Here is a 19630-nt window from a genome sequence, read left to right on the forward strand (position 1 = left end):
ACAGGAATTCTGGGTTTAGAGGCGACAGATCAAAGAGCTGTCAATTAGAGATACACAAGTTGTATGGGATTATGGATAAGACCTTCCAGAAGCCTGCATTCTGATAAGAAAAAATAATAAGTTTATTTTACTTTAAGAGTCATGACAAAAGATATCACACCTATCAGGGCCCATCACCGGAAAGACAGAAAATGATAGAGCAGTGTAACAGAAAGAGACGACCTCTCATCATCAGGCATATCACGAGACGTGGGGAAGAATTAACGCAAACATTAGAGGTTAGTCTTTGCTAAAATTTTTGACTAGGGAAAATTTGGAAATAATTAATGTAGGCAATGCTCCGACTTTTATAACTAGGATATAGAAAGGAAGTACTTGCACTACATCCAATCGTGAAGTGACTAGGGTATAAAAAGGAAATACCCGCACTACTTCCACAGAAAGTATTGTGATATCCAACGTTTGACAGCCCAAGGCGATTTCTTTGCAGGACCATAAAATCATCCGATTTGATCTACGTGGGTTAATGGAGAAGAAACCTTTAGAAACCCAAATCGGACATATTGGGAGGGATACAGTGGGGATCTGGATGCTTAGCTGGCAGACGCCTCGGTCAGGACTATGGCCAGGCATCCACTGGTGTTGGAAAGGGTGTGGAAGAGCTTCGAGGTCGCGTCAAGGAAGTGTCCACAGAGTGGAATTCTGTCTCTACTGATGTGGAGTTTGCTGGTGCACTTGTGAACTGCTCCGTCAGGGAATTGAAGTCCAGGATTATGCTAATGATATTGTAGCTCTTGGAACGGTCGCAGCGGACTTTTTCTGAAAAATGGAATTTTCATTTATAATAATATTGCCAATGAAGTTAAAAAGTAACATTTTTTTTGTTAATAGTCCTTACTTAAAAGGTGTTATTTTCAGTATTAGGAAGAATGAGATCTACAAACAGCACTACTCTCCGTTTTGAAATAAAAAAAAGGTAATTAAAGAATTTCAGTATTCTTTAATATATATTAAGAATTTAGGAAAATTACCAAATCAAATACGAAATTACCAAGTTACCAAGTCAGTTATCAATGGCAGTTTTGCACGTGGCGTTATTAATCTGTAATGTAGTGCGGATAAAATGTAATTTAAACTAAAAAGAATTATATTAATTGATTTTTTATATTTTTATTTTTCCTTTTTCAACTCCAAATGTAAAAGTATAATAGAGCAAAGGAAATCATAATAGAACCTATATATGATCAAAAAACCTTCATTTTGAAGATAAATCTTCAATTTTACAGCGTTGATGTGCATAAATGTGAAAACAATTAAATGAAGCTCAGAATTGCCGCCTTGAATAATTGATACAAATGAAATAACTAAAAGTTTGGATGCGCTTTGTTTTATCTGTCAAATATAACGTCCGAACGTTTACGAACTTTCATTAAATTTTAATCAAATTAAAAACAAAATTCATGAACAATATTGTATGTCTGACTGAGTTTTTTCTGTTAGTTAATGTATATTAAGTATAGTGTTTAATATTAATGTGCATAAACCAATAATATTTGTTCAACTACTATATAAACTCAAGCTTTTATTTATTAAAAGGAAAAATTAATTTTTTTTTTGTTTTTTTTGAAAACGTTGTTGCAATAATAGTTAAAAATTGTTTAGAAGCAAATGCTAAAGGTTAACAGTTCCTCCGATACAAAAGTTTAACACGAAAAAAAAATATGAACTATTCTAATAAACCTTATTTGAAAATTTTAAGTAGACGCTTAAATCAAAGCCTAATTAAAAAAGTTTTATTTGAAAACTCTATTTTTCTTAAAGCGGACATTACAAGTATTGAGATTGAAGAAATTGCACTAACATCTTTTTCTAAATAAATGTTTCTCCATTTTCCATTTTGGTTATCCTACATTGTGGTGTCGACCTGGCCAATGATGCAGCGGTTATGGCACTGCTCCTCAAACCCAAGAGTTCAAGCCACGTTCAAGTGACTGTGGAATATTATATTTAACAATTATAATTAACATCAGTTACAACTGAAAGCGAAAAAGACGACAACTGCATAAAGTAAACGTCAATAAATTTTTGTCTATAAAAATGTATTTGCAAAAATTTGAAAAAGAATATTTTTACCAACTTCTCAAAAGTTACTGTTTACATTTAAACAAAATCTATGGATTTAATCTGAGTCTGATGAAAGTTGTATTATGTAAGTCTTGTTTGATATCAGACTTTGTCAAAGTTTTTAAAAGTAAAATAGCGACAATTTTTTTTTGTGAAAGTTTGAAGCAACGATTATGTGATTTTTATTTTGGTTTAAATTATAGTAAATTTATTAAAATTTGACACTAAGTTTGAGCGCAATCAGATAAATTAAGTCTGATATGTCAAGAGACTATCGTAGTTCAAATCTCAGATTTTGTATAATAATTTTATTTTAAATAAAACTGAAGTTATCGTTGTTTGCGAACACTTTTTTTTGGGAATTGTATGAATCAAAGTATATCTACTAATAAGTAATTCGACTCGTTCCATTCCGTTAGTTTTCATTTGCATCTTGCTTCCAAATTCTTAAAATATTCCATTTTTTTTAGAAATAAATGGTAATAAGAGTTGTGTAGGCAAGAAAGAAACAAAATATTGTAAACAAACGAGTTTATCAAAAACATTGAACATTTGAAATTAAATTAAATTAAGTTAGGTAAAAATTTTGTTATTTTTGTTTTGATAATAACAAAATTTATTTTTCATTTTTTAAAGTTAGGTAAAAAATTCGAATGTATGAAAGCAAAAGAGTTTGAAATTTCATGTATGAATGTACACATGCATGTACCAGGTACAGTAGATACACAGCATAAGGTAGTGACATAGAAATAAAGTGATTTATAAAGAAAAAAAGGTGTATGCATACTGATTACTTTATAATTTGAACTGATTACTGAAATATAGTTATTACCGATTCATTTAAAAGAACAAAGCTCTCCACATCTCTTGGCAAGAAATGAAATTTTAGTGTCGGCTTTTTTGCCTCATACACAATATTACATCCCAAACACTTCAACTAATGCTTACCCATTATTATAAAAAATTTTTCTTTTTTCACAACTACTTAAAATTTTTTTTAATATTATACGTCTTTTTAAAATTTATTTTTATTATTTTTCATATAAATTGTAATAATTTTTTTAAACACTTTTTTCCGTTTCGCTTTTATAATATGAATACACCTTTTTTGCCATCTGTACTGGAATGAATTACAGAAAATATTGCGTCGCTTTTAAAATTCTTAATATTTTTCCCTATTCTTTATATACGAGCAAATAATAAAGTGTCGCCTTTCAAAATACATTATAAAAAAACAGGTTGACATCTATTGCGTACTCTTTCCCTCTCCCAAAAACTCTTATGTGTATAAAAATGAAAATAACAAGGTATACTGCTTAACTCTTTTAACTAAGCGAATTTTTTGTATACAAATATTGGTGAGTGATTGCATTAGTGTGATGTAAACGGAGAGTCGAACTACTTGTTAGTAAATATACTTTGGTATGAATATCATTGTTATCCGAAATAGATATGGGTTTTTGATTCTGGTCGTCTTCTTTATATGTACGCAAAACATACGTGTTTAGATTGTTTAGGTAAATTTTTTCATATTCCACGTTCTTCTTCACTTATAACTCGTGCAGTACGTTGGTATTCGTTAAAAATTCCTATAGAGTGTGTTATATCAAAACAGTTTATATAAAGTTTATATTAAAATAGTTGTTTAGTACATAGATCGAATTTTATAAATGGGATTTTAATTGTACGCAGGAAATCTGTACAAACACAAATACGAATAAAGTGTTTTCGTTTATATGATACATAAAATATTCTTTTTGATTTTCTATTTTTTGAATCAAACTCTGTGCTTGCTTTATTCATGGAAAGAATACCGTGAGGATGCTCTTTTTTCGTTGTTTAATCAGTTATTCTCTTTTTCTTTTCATACTTTGATTTTTTCAGATTCTAGAAATAAGAAAAAAATTATTTGGGACTTTATTCTGTTGTTCTTCAGTTTACTTTGAAACGTTGTGCTATCAAATCATTTAGCGGAGAATGTTTGTTTTGCCTCATTAAAACTTTTTAAAAATAATAATGACTAAGAAAGAAATAAAAACAAAGTTCTGAGTATACTTATATGAGGTAAATAGAAAAATTATCTGTTTTGAGCATAAGGTGATGATAACAAAAGACAAAAACAGGCATTAATGCGCTGATTAAAAATTAAAAAGTGTATGTGTTCTTTTGTTTCGTATTTTAGAATTTTACATTTTCCAGATTTTTGCGAAAGTTTCCAAAAAAATTTTTTTTTTTGTTTTACAAATTGTTTTAATAAATATTAAGAAAAAATTGGAAAATATTAATTTATCACTGCCAAAATGTCAACGGATACTTATAAGCTAAATATAATGTCAAATATAAAGTAATTTCAGTGAATGCTCTACTTTAAATTAAATATAATATTTACAAAGAAAAGCTATATAAAAGGATATATATAAACAGAAAAAACATTTGCTGTAATATAATTGGAAATTTTTGAAATTAGCCATTAGTTGAAATTTAATCAATTCGAAAACATGTTTCATCTAAGTGTAGGTTATATAATTTTTTATTTATTGAGTAGTTAAAAAATACTGTTTTAGTGCATAAAATAGAATTGAATAATGATTGCATCAGTTTTCAAATTTAACTTTACGAAAAAAATTGTGTTACATTAAAAGTTAAAAAATTATTTTCAACTCCATGGAATATTTTTAATTTAAAGTAAGTTTAATGTATATTTTTTTTGTCTTTCTTTGCTTATTTCTAATTGTAATCGATTATATTTAAAACGTAAGTTTTTATTAAACTTTGTATGTATATTTTTATAATATATAACAATTTATTAAATAAGTTCACATTTTAATTATAATATAAGGACATCGCTATATAGTCGGTTAACAGCTAGTGATTTTATATTTATTTTTGCAACTTAAAAAGAAATCCGGTTCAGTTTTATAATGGCGATTAAAAGAAAGCATTGGAAATTTTAAACATGCATCTTAGGTTTTTTTGTTCATAAATACATAGTCACTTACATATATTATTTAAAGTATGACTTGTTTCGAATGTTTTTTTTGCCACAATTCTATTTTTCAGTATTAAAAATGTTCCTAAAACTAATAAATGTATTTATCAGTTTTAGCAATGTCACTGTTAGAATATGACATGTACATTTAGTTCACTTTTTCAGTTAAATTTTTTGGTCATTTAAATACATTTTATGCTGAATATTTATTGGACAAAGTTAATTTGTTAAAACATTTCTTGTAGAACTACATTTTTGACTATGTTAACTAAAACTATGTATAGGTACTTGTCTTTTTTACGCTTAGTACTAGCAAAATACCATCCCATGATATTTTGACGTTATTTGTCTATTTCATTATTAAATTAATATTTTCTTACATTTATTTATTTCTTTCATTTATTTATATGTCTATTTTCTTATTAAATTAATATTTTGAGTCATTTTACGCGGTATAAATTTAAGGTTGCCAAATGCCAAGTATACGAGTATAAAACTCAAGACGAATTTATTTGAGTTATTAAACTCAAATTTCCAAAAACGCTTAGCGAATCGAAATTTTAGTTTGCAGGCATGTATTCGCATTTGAAGCTTACTTTTGAAATTCAAAATTAAAAAAATTTTACATTTAAGTCCCAATTCTTAATACAAGCGTATCTTTAACGTTCGTAATCGCAAGAATTAATTTTATTCTTTTAAATGCTCTTTCAAATAAATGAATAAGATTTTCAAGAATGTTTATTTATGTTTTTATAGGTTATTACAAACGCAGTAACATATAAAAATCTATTTGCTACCTAAAATACTTACAAGAATGTACAAAAAATTAATGTTTAACGTAATTTAAAATTCATACAGTTTTCTCCGCATGTCAGTGTAGTTCTTTTACTACAATTTTAATGTTATAGTTTCAAACTTCTTTTATAATCGTTATAACGTCAAAATTGTAGTAAAAAACTAAAAGTAAGAAGTATTACTTTACTTAATTATGCTGGAATTATAACAATGAGGTAACATAACTTGTAAGAAAATGAGTGATATGTGAATAATAAATACAAAAAATTAACAAAATCAAAGCATAAAAGATAATATGAAAGATATAATATATTTTTTCTTTATAACCAAAGGTTTCAACGATTTAAATTGTGTTAAATTATGTGAAAACAAAAATTTTCTTCCATCCTTTTTAGATTTTCGCTTTCTCTTTTCTTGTTCGTGACAATTCGTTTTTGTTATTATTGAACATTTCGCTGAAAAAAAAAATAAGTACACAAAACACTACGAAAAATCTTCTCATTTGCGTTTTTATAGTATAGGAGTCATGTGACGGGTTTTTGATATAAAATCTTTTAGCATAACAGTGAAAGTCGAAATATTCTTCTTCTAAATAATTCTTCTAATTTGCATGGTTACAGTAAATAAACCATGTAACGGGTTTTTCAAATCCATAAATAGTTTAACAACTCTTTTATCTTTCATGGAAACTTAATTCTTTCCCTTTATTTTGAATTGAGTTTCCTGAATTTCTGAATTAAAACTTAACTCTTTTTCCTTTTTATTGATTCTATTCTAAAATAAAATGAAAATATGCACTGTTTACATTGCTGCTGCACTGCGACAGCGAAACACGTACGAGATGTCGTAGAAATGTCGTTATCGTAATTCAGTTTATATTAGCACCGACAGCAAATCATTTTTTATTAAAATACTTTTTTATTGTAAGTTTATTTTTACTAATTATATTAATTTTTCAATTTCTTATCCTTTCAGTTGATTAGCTTATTTTTTTTTTAATTTTACTTTTGAAATTATAATATAATCATCGTTTTTCTCGCAATGTTTTTTTTTGAAATTAAAAATTGTGTTTTTTGAACTGCCATTGCACGTTGCAGCGGCAAATATTCAGTTTTCCGAAATTCTGCAACTGCCGGTATCGCATGTTGTATAATACAACCTACCCTTTATAAATCAGTGGATTGAATAGTATTATCACACATCGTGCAACCGTCGCTCTCGCAGTGTCGCAGTAATTTGATAGTAACAAAAACCAACGTACAACTTCGAACAAAAATATGCATGTTATGTATAAATACATAAAATGTATTGGTGATTGGGTACATAAAATATGACTTTTTACTTTCATAGTCTTTTGTTGCTTATCAATTCCAACTTTTTTGATTGGAATCACGACATATGCGAGTAGTTTCATAAAAAAATTAAAATTTTTTCTATAAATCTATTGGTTAAATAAGTTATTTTTGATCGTATTTAATGCAAAATTTGGTAAATGAGATTTCGTAGTTTATCTTATTAAATTATATACTTTTGTATTAAAAATTTTAGGTATTTCTTTACATAGTGGTGCCGTCACACGAAGAAATCCTATATTCATATATGTAAATCTTTGAACAGAAAATTTGTTAGATTCGGTTAGATCATGATTTTAAACAAAATCATAAGGAAGAAAAATTAAATTGTATAAAACTAAAAAAAATAAAATAGAAACATTTAAAGGAATGTCACATAAAATTTATAGAATATTTATATAATAACAAAGTTCATATAAATGTGATTTATATAACAAACAGTTCAACAAATTTAAAATAAGTTTTGTGCGATAAGAAGTAGTGTATTTGTGTATACAAAAATACAAATGAAAACAATGAAAAGAGAAGGCAATAAAAAATCTGCTATTATATTGTTACTTTGTAAAAGCATACAAGTAAACACAGTAATGAACATACGAGTGAATACTGTAAAAAGGAAGGCAATCAAAAAATCTGAGTTATGTTTATTTAAATTTTACTAAAATCCAATTCTCTCAATTTATATGTTTAAAATCTTCAAAAATTTTTACACCTTCCTGTTTTCACGGGTGTTGAAATTTTATTTTACATATGCACGTATAGGTGATTCTGTTCAAAAGTTAAAGCTTTCGGTAGGCGATTTCGGTAGGTAAGTTTTTAATGCATTTTTTTGATTACACTTCTGAATCACCTTTTTTTTTCTTTTGAGAAAAAATTATGATATTTTCCTTTCTTCATTTTATAAAAATACAGTTCTAATATTAACACACACATTCAAGAAACAAGAAGAGTCCAGGTTTTTTCCCAGGTGTCCCAGTTCATTCAAGAAACAAGAAGAATCCAGGTTTTTTCCCAGGTGTCCCAGTTGTCCAGTAATGTAATTTACATGGACTTTTAAGTTTCCTGACGAGGTAGAAGATTATGTAAGTCAACGAATTAGGGGTACTAGCACTACCACTATAAGGAAGAATGCATCATATTTTTCTGCAATATTGTACAGAAAGGATGATAATTATTTATTCACATTATTCTCTAGTGTATTTCTATTATTGCTCGTATCTCCTAATATAATTAAAGTCACGTACTTTCTGAAAAAAGAATTGTGTGTAAATTTTTAATATAAGAAGATAGTAAAATAATTTTTATGAATTACGGACACTGATATATGTAATTAAAATTGTATATATACATGAAACAAATAAATGTATATATATGTGTATATATATTATAAAGTTGGTCTTGTAGCAGATTTCCATTAACACATTCGCTAAACTAGCAATACACATTGCGGTCGATTAAGTGGTGATCACATCGGTTTTTTTCTTCATTTGGTTATGTATTTCTGTGTATTTTGTTGAATTTAAGCATATGTGATATTATCATTAAAGAAAAACAATACAGTGCATATGGGCTTTAATCTATACAAGTGATAAATCAACTAATGTTTATTAACTAATTGCACGAGATTCATTCGTAAAATTCAATATAAGGTTAAAAATTTAAAATATTGAAAAATTTATTTCGTAATTGGAAACAAAAAAAAAAAAAAAACAAAAAAATAAAAACATAATTATGTACACTACGTTGGGCGATTTTACCTTATAAAATTGTTTGCATCCATCGGCACTCTCCAAACAAAGATTAATAAATTTTTTTCTTTTTATATTTTTGGAGGTGGATTATGTGGGATGGTTTTTATGAACTTATGAAAGAAAATGTGGAATTAAATGTTCTGGCTTTTAAACTGGAAATAGTGAAACTAAAATAAAAAATAAAGACAAGAGAAAAAAAGGTATTATAAAAAATTATTAGCCACCGCCAACCATAATAATAACACTAATTGAAATGATTTCTACAAATTCTATGAATAAAAAAAAACTTTGATGTGGTCAGCACGTAAACGACCGAAAAATGTATTGTCTAGCTTAGTGAAAGTATTACAGACGACCATGAAAATTCCTTTGACTTTGTGAGAAAACTAGTAAGCTTGTAGTTGACATACCTAGAAAAATGTAAATTTGGCTCTTAGTAGAGTTTCGCTTCCGAATTCTCTGGAAGGTTCGCTTGATAGATTCGGTAGCAAACAGAAGTCAAATACTAAATTTTAAGGAATTTTGTCAATTAATTCCATATATATGATAAAAAATGTAAATTCGGTCCCTTTTCCGTTTTCCGTGCCCTGATAGTTCCAAGCAATTTCCATTTTTTTAGTTCTAAATATGTTTTAGTTTTAAATATAAAATGTCAAGAAAATTGGTGAATTATTTCTTTTTATATGTGCAAAAATGTAAAGTCGGCTAGCGAAAACGCTCAGTTCTCAAGACCTGATAAGCTGACAAAAAAATTTGATCAATACGTGACCTAACCAAAATAAACTCACATACAAAATTTCATCAAAATCGGTTCAGTCGAACTGGAGACACACAGACCGGCAAACCTATAGACTGACAAACCAATAGAGCGAAGTTTGGTAGAAAAAATTTTGCTTCTTACGAAATAAAATATTTTTCAATTTTTAGAAGCTACTAAAATTCCGGACTTGTTCACTTTGTTAACCTGCTTTAAATACAATTACAAGCAACTTTAAAATAAATTGAATTGCATTTCTAATTGATTTCGTTAACACATTCAAGCATACTTTTCGGTAAGAAAATGATACATTTTTACTTTGACAAAAGTTAAATATATCTTGTAGTAGAAGTTAAATATATCTGGATAATTATCTATGTTGATATTTATTAATACTTGTCTAAATCTACAAACTGTTTAAATTTGACACAAAAACGAGCTGGCGTGTAGGGGAAAAATTGTTCTGAGAAGTAGCGAAAAATATAATCAGATAAAGATGAATGGGAAAGGGTTAACCAATAGAACCGTCTAGAGAAAACGGTCTGGAGTTTGTTTATAGTTGTATATGATAGAAGAAAAGCTCCGGAAGAATTAGGATTGTACATGTGGAGAATTTCTGCACCATATCTACATTCTGCTAATTTGGATGAGTTTTTTTCTTTTAAAAACAATTTTTTGGTAAAGTGAGTTGAGTGAAAATTTAAATCTTACACACTTTCACGTTTATTTGATTTCACTATAAAAAAAAATGTATATTAAAACAAAATTTTTAAAGATACTTTAAGGATACCAAATATTTTTTGTTTATTTTTTGCAAGGAAATTGTTATTTTTTTCCTGAAGTTTAAATACCCATGAACAAAATGATGTGATAATGCTAAATAGCCAGTTTTTTTTTCTTTATTATATTAATGCTTAGATGTTCCTGTCATAGCATTTTCAATTACCTTTCTTTGTTTTAAAAAATGGAAAAATAAAAATTACTAACTGAAGAAAATTAATTTTTGCTTCCAGGTAAATTTTGACTATCTTTTTCTCTACGTACTTTACAGAAATTTTAAATAGTAAAATATTTTCATTTTATCCAGGCTCATTTTCATCATACTTCTTTAATTTTTTATGAACAGAATTTAATATTTATTATAAAATAAAATAACAGAAAAATATTTTTTTGGTTTGATAAATTACGAATCGGAAACTTTTCTGTAACACAAACATTTTAACAAAGTCAATATAATGAAATATAATATTTTTTTCATTTCAATCGATTGCTGATTGTTCAACAAATATACACCGCAATTTGTCTATCGCAAATGTCTTGATATACTTTACTGTACATGTACAATTCAGTAAATTACAGAACTAAAATTAGTAATTACCAGATACTGCAGATTTAAAGTTAACATGTTTGGGTTAGATACGGTTTGTGGGTTTGCTAGTTTACAAAGATATTAAAGCCTTTGAATTTCGCATCACTACTTCAAAATAAACTCGTGTAGATATACGTACAGAGCAGCAAGCGTAAAAAAGTTGAAAGAACCGAAGTTTTATTTTCAGTTGAAAATATAAAGGGAATAAATTTGGTTCAGAACCCTTCTTCCCTTACTTATGTTATACAAGGCTGATTACATTTATGATATATCTTTGTACAGAAGTGTAATAAAATAATGACTTTAAAAATATTATTTTTGCCTTAAAATTAAAAATAATCAAATTTTATGTACTCATATATGTAGATATTTAAGCTTGAGAATTGGACTTTTATTATTATTTGTATAGGATATATAGTTTGTAATATGTAAGTTATTCTTTTTTCTCGAAAAAAAAACTTACCTATAAAGTATAAGTTAAATAAATTCAATTACGTAGTTTGAAATGCTATTCAGAAATTTAAAAGATTTTCTAATCTATATCTTACATATATTTTAAAACTTCTATCATTAATAATTGTTGGTGCTAATTAAATGCTAGTTAAAGATTGAAAGATAATTTTCAAATTTTTAGTAAAGTCTGTTTTAAATGATTTTTGCTTTAAATATTTAGTAATTAAAATTTAAATATTTTGTTTTCATTTCAGGGCAAAATATTTCAAGAATATTGCGACTACCAACTCCTTTTTTAAAATTTATAATGCAAATATTCATGCTTATTTGATAAAAATTACAAAAAAGATACTGAAGGTTTGTGCAATGGATGCTAGTGCGATGTAGAATTTAAAATACATTTAATTTTCGAAAAAAGTTTTAGCAGAATAACTCATAAAATTTCATTTTCCCTCGTTTGGACTCATACTACATAATAAGATTTTTAAGATGAAAATTATAAAAACTCATTGAAAGTAACCTGGTGTCATTACAACTTCATTAAAATAAAGTATAATAAGATTTTTGCTGTAAAAGTTTGATTTGTTGTTATTTTCGGACGTAATATTCCTGAAATATATTTCATTATATTTCTACTAAACATGTAAAAGAACTCACTTGAGAAGAAGAGATTTTTCTTTATTTTTAGAAATTATTTGGTTTTGCTTTTTCTTTTTACTTTAGTATTTTGATATTTCTTTCATTATTCAGTTGTTTAAAAAAAATCATTCAATGCAATTAGAAATATTAAAAAATATTCCGTATAAAAATGTCCTATAGGAAAATGTACTAATGAAAAAAAATACAAAAAAAATAATTTGACGTGCCGTTAATACTTGTGCTTCGTTTTTTTTATAATTTTACTTTTTAATTATTTTAATTTTTTTTGCTAAATTATAAAAAAATAAAGAAAATGGCTTCAATAATTAAAACATTTTTTGGTGATTTAAATTTGATTAATTTTTTTTTAATAATTTTAATAACACTTGCAATACCTATACATTGGAGTAAATGTTTTGAAAATAAAACACGGTTAACAAAGAATAGTAATAGTTTAACAACAGTGATGACAGCAGCACAACCTCATATAAATTCCACCTTTGAGGTAACAGAAAAAAAGAAAAATAATAAATGTGTAAGTTGCAAAAACAATGGTTACGAAAATGTCGATTTAGTAAATCAAACAAATAGTGAAGTTTATAAATTGACACCCGAACGCCCGCCAACGAAACAATTGAAACATACAAATCGTAATCGTCGTAATCATTATACCAACAATAAGGAAAAATTACAAAATCAAAACTATAAAAAATTTACGAGTAAATATACTATAGAGGAATTATTAAATACGACATTTGAGCGAAAGATTTCAAATGATATTGATTGGGATCCTTGTAAAGCAAGTAAGTTATTTGTGTTAGTTTCCATAAATTTTAAAGTATGTTGCCTTTTAATATTGAAGTTCATATTTATAAATTTACCTGCGGGAAAGAACTACCTATATATTATTAAAAATACAATGTCAATTTAAGATATACGTATATGTATGTATATACATAATCTGCACATGACGTGTTTTCTTTTATTTCAAATAAATAAGTACCCAACGGAATATTGTTTTTTTTGAATCGTTACTCTTTCGTCTACTTTTGGAACAACTAGGAATTATCTATAAGTTTGCCTGTCAGTCTGTGCAGATCGTCATCTCAGGTGTGTCTGGTTATTTACTTGTGTTATGTCACAGTTTGATCAACTTTCGGGTTAAGTCAAGTCCCGGGAACTGAATCTTTACTACGGCCTGATTTTACATTTTTCATCATATTTAAGAAAATATAAAATATACAATGTATTTAAGTTCTGTTTGGAGAAATTTTTCAGGGAATTTGAACAGCATAATAAATTTGTAATCGTCTTTAAAATTTGAAAGAAGTGTTTAAAGGACAACTTCATAGTATTCTTCAACACTTTCGTTTAATCATAAAATACACTTTGCGATCGGTAATGTGCTGATCACAAGATTTTTTTTTAAATTTTGCTGTTTTGATTTAATTTGTATAATAATACATTATGTAGTTATAAAAATATTTGTAAATAATATGTTGTCAGAACTAGTGGGAATTTTAACCCAACCTGCAAATCACTTGCAGAAGACCAGAATTTCCAAAACTGACTAACCATTAGTTTTGTTCTATTATGTTTTTGCGTCTATATTCCGTGAAGAAAGACACGGAAGTTCTGTTAAGTGTTCACTTTCCATAACCCAAAGCTGTGAACCATATATTTATAGGCTTCAGTATTTGTATTACAGCAATATTTTATGTACAGAAATATCACAGGGTAAAACATCGAAGGCTGAAGTCGGTATAGACCACATCCGTCTGAAAACTTTACTCCATATTATTTATCGCCAGCCATAGCTTCTGCCATCTATTTAGAAAAGTAGATATAGTTTCCACCATAAAAGTTTAGCAATAATTCAAATTGAAATCTGCTGTAAATCATTTAAATAAAAGGGGTCTCTCAAAGATTGCTCCAACTCACCTTCACAACGATTTGGAACCAAAAATGATTCCCCATCATGTGGCATCCATGCTATTTTGGGAAGTAAAAGTCTTCAAAAATTAACTCTTCGTTCTCCAAGTTAAGGTAATTGCATATGTTTTCAACCAATAAAGAGAATTACATTAGAAAATTAGAATTAGGTGGAATATAGCAACTGACTACTAAAAGTTGTTTAAAAGTCAGTTTAATTAAAATCGCGATTGTCACAGTCAAAAAATTAATAACACTAGCCGAAAGGTAGTATTTAACAGCTACTATCAATATTCTACCTTCCTTGGGCGTGGGTCCGTTAGAAGCAGTTACGTAGCGGTCTCTTCTAAAAACAGAAAATGAAGTGCCGAATAGCTTCAAATTATTGATAGTGGAATCGAACCACATTTCCTTTAATACAAAGATACCACATTCCATTACGGAGGAATTAAGTAGAACAGTAATCGTTTTAGTCCTAAGATCCTGAACATTTTTATAGTAAATTGTAATATTACCTAAAGTTTTTGAATCCTTTAAAGCATTTGAGGGATGCATTGCTATTAAATTATCAATACTACGACCCGATTACGCGGGTTTTGATGAACTTTGAGCAGAAATTAGAGGAAGTTGAGGGATAAAAAAACCTATAATTATATTCCCTCAATCACGCTCAATACACCCATTTGCTCTCCAAATGATTACGGTAGGTTTTTAAGTTTTTACCTACCTCCTCAGACGAGATATTAAGAGCCTCGTGGTATCTTTTGAAGATTCTAGACAAATACATCTAATCTACCGGAAGACCTCCCCCTTCAACTAATAATACTAAGTTTAAACTTTCCGTTATAGTGTATGTGATTCTTCGCGTCATTTCAATAAGCCAGGTGCAATTTAACATTATTGTACACGCTGTGATCCCTAAAACGTGGTAAAATATAGGTACTACCTCCCTCCTCAATTGCTTTCTTGGTCATATTTCTTGGTCAGGCGGTAAAATAAAATAATAATATATAGCTAAATGAAAATTATTTATTACATATAACTAATTTTATTATTTCAACAATATTCAATATTAAAAATACCAGCAAAATAAAAATATCAATAATTTTTTTAATATTTAATACAAATTAATATTTAATACAAAAAATTATTTATTATTATTCATCTGACCATTGGTGCAGTGGTTATGGCACCGGCCCTTTAAACGAAGAGTCTCGGGTTCAAACCCCGGTCAGGTCACTATAAAAATTATATTCAATATTATATAACTTGATATGCAATACTAAAAAATATTATACAAGTAATTTTCAAATATTCATAATATTCGATACTAAAGACTAAAAAAAAAATAAACAGTAAAATATTAATAAACTGAAATATTTAATAAAAATAAAAACTACGGTAGGCTAGTCACCTACCTAGCTAACTCTCTATGACTATAGAAACTAGGGCATGATAGATATCATGCACTAGCCCTATACTCCTCCTAGGAGTGAAGAAGGAAAAAAAAAATTTATTATTATTCATAATTATTTATTATTATTTGTTATTATTTATTCTTATTTATTTTTGTTAGAATTTGTACATAGTTTAAATAGACTAAATTAACATTATTAAAAGAGTAAAGTAATGGTGAAGGCAAGGTATTGTATGAGTATACCTATCATAATAATGTATATTCAAAATAATATTAATTTGTATAAACAGCATCGATAATTAGAGTGGATCAAATTATAATTCTAACAATTATTATTTATTGTTATTAATTATTATTTATTATTATTAATAATGCTATTATTATTATTATTATTATTATTATTATTATTATTGTTATTATTATTATTATATTATTATTATTATTATTATTATTATTTATTATTATTATTTTTATTGTTATTATTATTATTATTATTATTATTATTATTATTATTCTTATTATTATTATTATTGTTATTATTATTATTATTATTATTATTAATATTATTATTATTATTATTATTATTATTATTATTATTATTTTTATTATTATTATTATTATTATTATTATTATTATTATTATTATTATTATTATTATTATTATTGTTATCGTTATTATTATTATTCATAATAGTTACTAATTATAATAGTAATATTATTATACTATTATAATTATAATATATTTTATTATTTTATTATTACTGTCACTACTAATATTGCTATTATTATTACTATTAATAGAATGAATAATTATGTTAATAGATTGAACATAATTATAATTTTTACTCTCGTCTTTAAAATTATTACTTTTATTATTATTGATATGGTTCCTCTTTTTATTTTTACTTTTTTTATTACTAATTTTTTTTATTGTGTTTCTAACGTTACTGTTGTTAGTTTTAAAGTTGCTATGATCAATATTATTATTTGTGTTTTTATTACTATTTTTAGCACTTTTCCGAAAAAATTTTGAAATGAGTGCTTATTAGTTTCACTCTGTCCGTTCGTCCGTGAATTTCGCATGTATATAAAGCTGTACTATAAACTTATTTTCGTAGAAAATTTTTTTTTAAATTTTTGGAATAGTTTTTCTTCTAGACCTCAGGTGATAGCAACTCTTAGATACTAATAAACAGTTTATTCCTCTAAAAAGTTTCTATCTTCTACCTTTAAAGGGATGAAGCTTCTATCTTTTTCGGAAGAGAAGTTACAAACCTAAAAACTTGGGCAAGTAGAAATTTCGTAAAAATTCTTTGAAATCCCTGTACCTCGGAAACCGTTAAGGTTTGACATCTAGTTCTGAATCTAGTTTTACTCATTTTTGATGCTCTAGATTGTGGTATACGGTATGTCACTGATTACTAAATAACTCTGTATATCATATATCAGCACTGTGTTGTATGTTGCCAATGTAGACGTACGACTTAATAGTTAATAGTTTTTTCTAGATGTTATTTGTTTTTTAATCCAATATTTTTCTTCTTAAACATCTAACATTTTTCTTCTTATAAATTTTATATTTAAATTTGATTGTTTTAAACGAAGATATAAATTTGTTGGAAAGATCAAGGCTCGGAAACTCATCTGGCGGCCAATCTTACAGTTTTTACTATACTTATTAAGCGAATTGATGGAATCTCTTGAAATTTATTATTTGAGTTCTGGTTGCTACCAGAAGTTACTGAGGAACTTTACGTATTATTCGGACGGCAAAAAAGAAACTCTACTAAGAGCCAAATTCACATTTTTCTAGGTATGGTATCTAAAAGCTTATTAGTGTCCTTAAAATTGTAAAGAAGTATATAAAACGCATTTTCATAATCTTCTGGAATACTTTTACTAATCTAGACAATATACGTTGCGTGCTGACTACATCAAATTTTCTTTTTTTTTTCATTTAGCTTATTTAATTTATTTCATTGTATAGTATATTAATAAAATTCAATAATTCAAAATCAAAATATAATACAATTAAATAGGTAAAATCATCTTTTGCTATAAAAAAAGCAAGTTACGAATGAAGTTTTAAAACAAAAATATTACAATAAACAACTTTTTAATCGTTAAAAATTAATTAATTATTTGTGGAGTATATTAAAATTCAATTTATTCAAATATATAAAAATCTCAATGAATACATATATAAATTAAACTATAAAAATCTAAAGAATTATTTAAAAAATATGAAAGCATTTAATATAGGCAATATCTTGAATACAAAACAAATTTAACTAAAAATGAAAGCTAAATAAATATAAAAACGAGAAAAAATAGAGTTGACCGTGTCAGCTCTGTGATCCCTTTACGAATTTAATATCCTATGGGAAAATAAATATGTCGTAGTAGACTATGGGAAAGACTATAATTTTAGGTTGCCATATTACCATATTATTTTATGCAACATTTCAGAAGTGTGTTTTTAATATTTTTTAAGTTTTGTCAAACTATAGTAGTTAGCTATAAAGCTGTATGGCAACTACCAGAAAGAGCCAAGCCATTTCAAGAAATTGTATCAAACACATTGGCCCTAGTAATATATTTACTTGTGCGAAATTTCAATACCACAGCTTTTACAGTTTCTGAGATATAGTCAAATAACATTGGAAGTTGCATGGCAGCTACCAGAAGGAGCCAAACAAGTTCAACGACTTTTATTAAACACATTGGCCCTATTAATATATTTACTTGTGCGAAATTTCAATACCAAAACTTTTACAGTTTCTAAGATATAGTCAAATTAATTTTTAAGTTGTATGGCAGTTACCCGAACCAATACTACGATCGTATATAATTTGAATAGGGTTTTAGCATTTACTATAATAAATCATTTGTGAAAATTTGATGAACTTAGCTCAATTAGTTTTTGAGTTATCGTTGGCACGGATGGGCGGACGAACAGACAAGAATCGACTCAGAATTCGATGCTGATCAAAAACATATACTTGAGTCTATATCTAAGACCATTATTTCTTAGCGTTACAAACGGTAAGGCAAATTTAGTATGCCCTTCGAACATACGTTCGTGCGACTTTTATGTATACTTCCGAATTTAATATAAAAAAAAATAATTTATTTTTTTTCTTTATTTATTAATTTAAAATTATTATTATAATATTCCAACCTTATTGATTCAACCTTAACACTATTAACATTTATTGAACAGCGATTCCGCGTCATTTGAATATTATAACTGAACTAAGCTAATACTTATTCTAAACTTACATTTTTATACTTTTCTTTCTTAATACTAATCTTTGTTTTTATTTATCTTTTTACAAATATTTATTCTTAATCATTAAAATGTAATTAGAGAAAGACTGTACAAAATATTAATCTTTATCTAATTGTAAATAACAGAGAATAGACATGTTTCTTTTACAGTTATCTTTTTTGCAAACATATCGATTCTTGTTTTATGTTAGAGAGGTAGATTTTACATTTTTCTTTGTTCTCTTTGTTATTATTTTATATAACTTCTCGCTCCCTATAATTAAAATTCTCCTGAATTTTTGTTTAATATTTCATTAACTTTATTAAATGAAGGTGGGAGTACTTTTAATTTTATTGTATTATTTAAGTTATCAGAAGTATCTTCTGAATTTTAGAAATTTGTACATTTTTTCTTTGTGCAAATTCTTATTACTATGAATGTTAAAAATATAGTTATGAATTTACTTAATATTATCAAGATTACATTTATTGTTATTGACTTTGTTTTGTCATAGGATTTTGCCTGTTTTTCTGTTATTTCTTCTAAATTATTTTTATATTTTAAAAAGAAATCTTCAAAGGTTATTTTATCTGTAAAGTTATTTATTATATTGCTAGGGTAATAAAATTTTTCTTTTGTTGATCCTAATATATTTGAAAATACTTGATTAAGGATATACTTATAAAGTACAGTTATTAAAATGTATTAAAATATTATTTGTTAGTACGATATTCCTATTGTCACATGTTTGTTTTAGAGTTATATTTTTGGCATTTTTTATT

The 19630-nt window shown here is 26.5% G+C and overlaps 1 protein-coding gene across 5 annotated transcripts in view; it reads left to right on the forward strand.

The window, feature by feature from the left end:
- The first annotated feature begins 4060 nt into the window (after window positions 1–4060).
- LOC129612116 (dorsal-ventral patterning protein tolloid) overlaps window positions 4061–19630 on the forward strand; it is a 62587-nt gene continuing 47017 nt past the window's right edge. Inside the window, exons 1-3 of one of the 5 annotated variants that reach the window (XM_055525642.1) lie at window positions 4061–4278; window positions 4470–4809; window positions 11845–13032. In XM_055525642.1, the coding sequence (XP_055381617.1) occupies window positions 12543–13032 (490 nt within the window). In that variant the 5' untranslated portion in view covers window positions 4061–4278; window positions 4470–4809; window positions 11845–12542. Of the gene's footprint in view, window positions 4810–11844; window positions 13033–19630 lie in introns of those variants that run through there. The other 4 variants (XR_008697203.1, XM_055525643.1, XM_055525644.1 and 1 more) reach the window with 4 other exon arrangements.

The sequence above is a fragment of the Condylostylus longicornis genome, unplaced genomic scaffold (assembly GCF_029603195.1).
Source record: "Condylostylus longicornis isolate FDR11 unplaced genomic scaffold, ASM2960319v2 ptg000055l, whole genome shotgun sequence".
Classification (NCBI taxonomy): domain Eukaryota; kingdom Metazoa; phylum Arthropoda; class Insecta; order Diptera; family Dolichopodidae; genus Condylostylus; species Condylostylus longicornis.